At 36.3% G+C, this 7,530-nt stretch overlaps 1 protein-coding gene across 1 annotated transcript; it reads left to right on the forward strand.

Moving 5' to 3' along the window:
- Positions 1–1,321: 1,321 nt before the first annotated feature.
- On the forward strand, positions 1,322–2,033 carry LOC126817885 (uncharacterized; the record flags this gene model as incomplete). Its single annotated transcript, XM_050545056.1, has 3 exons — positions 1,322–1,408; positions 1,713–1,849; positions 2,015–2,033. Coding segments are annotated over 3 exons (243 nt in total), but the record flags the coding sequence as incomplete, so codon positions are not given.
- Between the last annotated feature and the right edge of the window lie 5,497 nt (positions 2,034–7,530).

A 7,530-nucleotide genomic window follows, 5' to 3' on the forward strand; every position in this document is an offset into this window, starting at 1 on the left:
TGTGTACTTTTTTTATACCCTGCCGGCAACTCACCGGGTATGTGGTCAGTGAGTAAACAAACAAAAGAGAACTGGGTCTACGATGGAATTCTTTTCCCGCTAGAATAAAATAATGAATTTTCCCATTATAATCACGGATGCATAATATAGATGCCACAATGCAATGGGACTAACTTTTTCTGACAATTACTTTATTTTAAATTTCAGTAAATTAACCAATCCTGATTGTGACAGTCTCTGAAATAGAACCTGAATTTTCGTTATCTATTCATGAACTGAAATCATGGAAAGTTGCAGAATTAAAGGCATGGCTTGATAAATATAACCTCAAGAAGTCTGGTAATATTATAAAGAGAGTTTTTAACTATATGACAAAGTATGATAACTTGTATTCGTCAAGTGATGCTTCTAGTGACGAATTTGACGACTTGAAAGTTACCCCAATTTTTCAAGTCTCAAACCCATGGAAACCATTAGACAGCTCAGACATACCTGCAGTTTCCAGCAAAGGTGTAGATAGCTACTTCATTTACCACAAGAATCCATGGCAGTCACTGGTGAACGGTTAAAATTTGAGAGACAGTTAAAGAAATGAAATGAAATGAAATGGGGTTTAACGTCCTACTGTTCTGCTGACAATTAAAGAAAGCAAAGCGGTTATGCAATGAAGGCTTTGTTCGAGATACTGAATTTAATAAGGTACATGATGAGGCGGGATATTGTTATATCCAGGCCAAGTGTTTGCCATCTATGAGGCAAACTGTTCAAATTGGGAATTGTGGAAATACAGCTAAATTTTATACATTGCATGTGTGTATTATTCCAAAGACAGGTCATATTATAAGTGCAAAGTGCAACTGTAAGGCAGGAAGTGCAGGACTATGTGCTCATTAGACCAAAAATGCATGCACATCAAATGAGTGTACATGGGACAGACCAAGACCATTACAAAGAAAACCAAGTTCAAAAAGGGTTTACGATATAAACTTTGTGAAGACTGAAAAGGATAAGATTGTTGAAAAGGTGAAGCCATACCCAGGTATCTACAATGCAGAACCACATAAAGATTGCTCATTTTTAGACGATATTTTAGATTGTCTTAAGGATGTTCAACCTCAAGCAGTCATATACCAGACATTGAGAGGTGATGATTTCAAAATAGGCTCATTTTTGTCTACATATCAACCACCTTTCATGAATGTGGACAGTGTTGACTTGAAATCAGATATGTGTACTGATGTCTTTCGGTCATTCTTGGACAACATTAATTTGACTTCAGACCTATGCAAATCAAAACTGGCTGAAGGCTAGGACTTGCCTAATAACAGCATCTGTGATGGGGGAAGTGTGTCGTAGGACTAAAGTTGCACCAGACAATTTATTGAAAAAAATTTGTGGTTATACTGATGTCCCAAAATATGTCAAGAGTATTACATATGGAAATGCAAATAAATTAGTTGCATTGGCCAAGTACATGCAAAGTCATCTGCAGACAGATGAAACTTGTGGCCGTTTAGTAAATGCAAAATACCCTTTTCTAGGTGCTAGTATTGACAGACTTGTTACTTGCCCCAAGTGTGGCACAGGCCTAGTTGAAATAAAGTGTCCATATGGGAGTGACACAACCGATATTCCCTGGAGAAATATGCCCCGGATCGACTGTGCTATGGACAAGAATTTCTTTTGTAAAATATTAAATGGCAAGTTAACAGGAATCACACAATTATATGTTTCAAGTACAAGGACAAATGGCTGTGTATGAACTGTCTTTGGTAGACTTTGTTGTATACACAAAGAAAGACATCAATGTTGAGCGAATTAGATTTTCTCCATCAACTTGGGACATGATGTACATTCAACTTAAAAACTTTTATCTTGCTAGCATTATTCCAGAATTTTTTTCAAGAAGAGTGCAAAGGGGAAAATTGTTATTTATGTCTTGAATGATATTAAAAAGAAGAAATACAAACACATTTGTAGTTTTTAATTATTTTCTGGTGTTTTATTTTTATAGTGGGGGAGTAAATTTGTGAGTGCAGCACTTATAAGAACAATTTGCTCAGATATGGGAAAGCATGAGTTGAGAATTCTATAGTTTTTTATTTGTTCCATTTTCATTTCAACCACCATTCGAGCTGAGGCGGGGGGTTGGATGGCCGTATGGCTAGCACGCGCGCGCTGCATCACGAGGCCTGTCATTAAGTCAACTGGCGTGGTTTCGAATCCCTGGTTGTACGTGACAAGGAGTAGAGTTGCCTGGGTTTTCTCCCGGTCCTCAGGTTTACTCCCGCTGCTAAAGACCCGTATGCGCAAGCAAATTATTGAAATAAAAATTAAACCATATGTTGGTCCCGAATTGACCTAGTTTGTGTCGAGTGGACGTTAAACCCCATTTCTCTCTCTCTCTCGAGCTGAGGCAATTCTGTTTGTTTTAAAAAATTCATTTGATGACATTTGACACTTAGTTGACACCCGGGGAGGAACATTTAAACCAACATCAGTGGGTAGCAAATCTTCAATTGTGTAGCCTTTGTCAGCCATTAAGACATCTCCTGTTAGAAGCCTTGGCAAAAACCCATCATGGTGTGCTATATGATGGTCAGACACGTTTCCACCCCAGAGTCTTGAAATGTATGTAACCTTTCCACTTGGTGACACCCCAATTAAAACTTTTAATGTGTTGGAGTGCTTTATATTCTGACCATGTCATCCACTGGGCCTTCAGAGATGATGTTTTCTCCATATAAAATTCTGTGCAGTCCAGGACAATTCGGGTATCAGAGTGCAATGAAAACAGTCTTGGTAAATTAGCCATAATTTGCTCTCTAGTTGGCCATGTTATAATCTAATCTAAAACGCATACACACCATCAAAAACTCGTCCGCCGGTCGAAGAGAACGTTTCCTATCAGGTTTTCTAATGCCTGGTTCATGGTATGTCTTATCCCCCATTGACCTCGCTTCCCCTTCCAAGTAATTCAGTTTATCGGCACCAAGTTTTAATAATGTCAAATAAAACATCCAGATTACTTTAAAAGACACAAATCCTGTATAGAATCTGGTTTCACTATCAATTAACTGCAATGTCCTCAAATGTCATTTTTGGTAGGTCAATCTACCACACTGTATACCAATCGACACAGTCTTAACATCATTAGTATTTACACAAGCATGTGACGTTACTACCTCTGGGGTCTTTGTGCAAATTTCCTTAGTCTTTCACACCCCTAGATTGCGTCCGGGTGATTTTCAATCTCGGACAAATCTTTTTCATTTCAAGTTTCATCAAAATCAGATCAAAATTGTGGCCACAACTTTGATATACCAGATGTTTACACTATTCGCATACGAGGGGCGGTCATTTTGTCGGGCAGTTTTGGTCCTATTTTCATGAAATTTAATTTCAGACAAAATTACGGTGTAATGGTGATATATTCGAACGTTTTTTTAAATCGGATAATAATTGTGAACTCCAGAGGGACCACAAGCTAAAAACGCGATTTTTCGTACAATCAGGGGCCATAATTCAGGAAGTTACGATTCAATATGTACGAAAATGAAAAGGAACCAAGATATTTGGGTTATAAACATGCATTTCAAGTTTCATTAAAATCAGATGAAAACTGTCACCTCCAGAGGGTCGACAACCCTGATACCTAATATTTTGACACTATTTGCGAATGAGGGGCGGCCATTTTCTCCGTCACTTTCGGTCAGATTTTTACGAAATTCGAAGTCAAACATCCTTAGGGTGTAACGGTGATATATTCAAACGTTTTTTTTAAATCTGATAAAAATTGTGACCTCTATAGGGTCCACAAGCTAAAAACGTGATTTTTCGTACAATCACAGTCTGCACCATTAACTTTCAAACTCACTTGCCCTGCGGGCAAGTACAATGACAACATTTACTTACCCCAAAATTTTTTTACTGTACCGTCAGCAGTCACATGGAAATGGTCAATTGAAATAAAAAAGAACAAAACACAATTTTTATTAGATCATATATTTTGTTATTCATTAAGATAAAATGTTCAGCCTTTACAATCCTAAAGTTTCCAGTGATCGCATCCACAAATCGGTTATTTTTATTCGTTTTGATGCAGTAGGAACAGGTCATAGAAACAGAATAATTCTGAGACATTCTCCCTCTGGTTCACATTTAACCAGGGCCTCCCAATTAGCCAATTTTGTTTAAATTCACGTTTATGTGACACTGTTTCATACCTGCGCTTTGATTCTGCTACTACTTGAGTAACATCGTCACCGGATCCGCGTTTCTTATTATTCAATGTCTTGCCAGGCTGTGCCCCTTCCACCCATCTTAACATCTCCCGACGACAAAGAGTGAAAGACAAACAACAACAGAAAAACGAAAGTCAAGGAAAACCATCAACAAAGGTCACATTTCCAAGGTCATAAATGTCAAAGCGGAAGTAGGCAAGTATTAAATGGAATTGTCTCCCTTGGAGTAGAAACTGCGCTCCACCGCGTTTCCTCGATCTTTTACCGAACCCCAAACTTTAACAGTGTGAGCAACGGGGAAATGGATATTTTTAATTTTTTTTAGCGAAATTTTCGCGTGTCATCTTCCTCATTGTACATTATTTGTATCTCATTCTATTAAAAAACAGTACTGTACCGGCGGGCAAGTCCCAATGAAAGTTTTACTTGTTCGCCGTAAATTTTACTTGTCCCGGGCAATCGGACAAGCGCTAATGTCGCAGACTGCAATCAGGGGTCATAATTCAGGAAGTTATGGTCTGATATGCGCGAATATCGAAAGGAACCGAGGACTGTGGGTTATAAACATAAATTTCAAATTTAAAAGAAATCGGATAAAAAAAATTGCGACCTCTACAGTGTTCACAAGCTAAAAACGTGATTTTACGTACAATCAGGGGCCATAATCCATGAAGTTACAGTCCCATACATGCCAATATCGAAAGGAACCAAGATTGATGCTGATAAACCTTTATTTCAAATTTCATTGAAATCGGATAAAATTTGTGACCTGTAGAGTGTTCACAAACAATTGTGGGACGGACGGGGCTACGACAATATACGTCCACATGAAAATGTGGGCGTATAAAAAGGTGTAAAAATAGGCTATTTACAACCCATCCAGCGTCTTCATATTTTGATATATGTGACTGGCCACAGCTAAATGAGTCAGAAAGCGCTCGAATCAATAATGAGAAAAAGACAAAATAAGTGAAAATATTGATTTTGATCAAAATTGAGATTTTCACAAAAATGAGTCTATAATTATATACTATCTGTCGACACAAAAGGTCAAAATAGCAATAAAACATTTTAAAACACCTGTCTTTGAACGTTTTGTAAGAGTACGGTATTCTTAAATCTTTCCTATATTTTTGATAAATGACGACATTGCATTTCGTGCGATAGATTAAGGTCAATATTTTTATTTTATTAAATGCAACTTTATAAGTAGCGTGACTATATGGTACGCAGCATAAACGCCAAGTATAGTCGTAAGAATAGAAAACGTGTCTCCAAAAATGATTACGAGTCATATCGGGCGTATGTGCTTCTTTGATATGTTAGATCACGGGACAATTCTGTAATTGCATATAAGCGGCTATTATAAATTACAAGTTCTGGAATGAGGATCGTTGGATTGTATGTGATGTAAATGTAGTGAAAAGCTAAAGCAATTTTAGTTTAAATATATTATAAATTACAAGTTCTGGAATGAGGATCATTGGATTGTATGTGATGTAAATTTAGTGAAAAGCTAAAGTAATTTTAGTTTAAATATATCATTTGTGTGGAAATTATCACTGTTCGGTTGGTTGTGCCGTATTATTTATCAATATGGAGATTTCTGTTTTATGGATATTGCTATTGAAGGTAAGATGCACAATTTACGCAACGTGGCACGTTTTTATAAATTTAATAAATGTCAAACGGTGAGTGCGCGTCTTTTTAGTAATAAAGCAGAAATATATTTCTGTTGTTTTTGCTGGATTTACTCTCTATATTCCCGTGGATATTCAAATTGGGCGCTGACTGCTGGGTATTTATAAATGACGACATTACATTCGCCTTTCCGTATACGATAGATTAAGGTCCGTATTTTTATTTCATTAAATTCAACTTTATATATATTGTACGCAATACAAAAGACACATAAGAGAAACGTAGATCATAGCGAGCATACACGCCTGTCTAAAGACCTGTCTTTAATTATACAAAGACCTGCGTAAAACACACTGTCGAATGATAAATCGCACGGTAAAACAGTTTTAATTCCCAAATTTTGATTTAACACGTACGGTTCAGATAAAACCTGTTGGCCCATGATTATTCTCCTTTTGATGCAGTTATCGCAACTAGCGAGAAAACACGCCAATTAAACAATACACAACATTGACATTCATTTTTTACCGGTCGGTTAATTAACACACCTCTACTGAAAACGCACTGTCGCAGAGTTTTTCACCCCTAGTGTTAATTAACTCACCTCTCAGACAGTTTTTCCACCCTTGTTAATTAACACACCTTATTTACACTTTTAACGCGGTAATACCGAGTAGTAGTCGGAAAATTAATTTTCTTTCGATACACGTACAAATAACAACCATGACTGAGAAATATATGGTGGCTGTGCACAGATTCACCCTTTAGCAGTTCTCAGAGTGAGATGGAGAGTGTGAAAATAACAATAACTCAATTTTCAAAATTTTCTCATTGTGACTCTCAGTATGCTATGAGGGGTCGCATATTTCTTTGTAACTTTCATAAACATGTAGCAATAACCTCCTATACAAAGAAAATGTATGTCAAAATTAGTTTCTAATATCGGCAGTTGCCAAGAAATAGACAATTTTGCAGGAGTCACTTTTCACGGTATTTTGCCTGTAAAAGCATCAAGTATTATCTGATTTTCAATTTTCTTTCAGCATTTGATGCCTAATGCCACTTTTGACTAGGTCAAACCATTTTGACACTATTACTGTCACCGGAAATGACGCCATTTTGATTTAAAGGTGAAGAAAAGGTGTAAATATGAGCTATTTACATTGCATTCAGGCTTTTTATATTTTAAAATATTTCATGACAAGTTTCATATAAACCTGTAGCAAAAATCCCAACGAAGACTATGTATGTCAAAATTAATTTGTAATATTAGCAGAGGCCAAGAAATAGACAATTTCACTTTTCAGATTTCCAATTTTTTTTCACCAAGTGATGCCTAATGACACATTTGACTGAGCAGAACCAATTTCACATTTTTAATATCACCGAAAATGGCGTAATTTCAACATAAACTCTATTTTTAGCCTTCAAAACAAATATTTTATTCATCTGAGCCATATTTGTAATTACAATGAACAAATAGAATGAACCCATGCGAACATATAGATATCACAAAATGGTTTCTAACTTGTACGGTTGCAGAGAAATAGACGATTTACTACAAGTCACTTTTCAAGGTTTTTGGTCTATAAAAGTGTCAATTATTATTCGATTTTTATAAAATTTTATACCATGTGATGCCTTA

Source organism: Patella vulgata, chromosome 4, assembly GCF_932274485.2.
Source record: "Patella vulgata chromosome 4, xgPatVulg1.2, whole genome shotgun sequence".
Classification (NCBI taxonomy): domain Eukaryota; kingdom Metazoa; phylum Mollusca; class Gastropoda; family Patellidae; genus Patella; species Patella vulgata.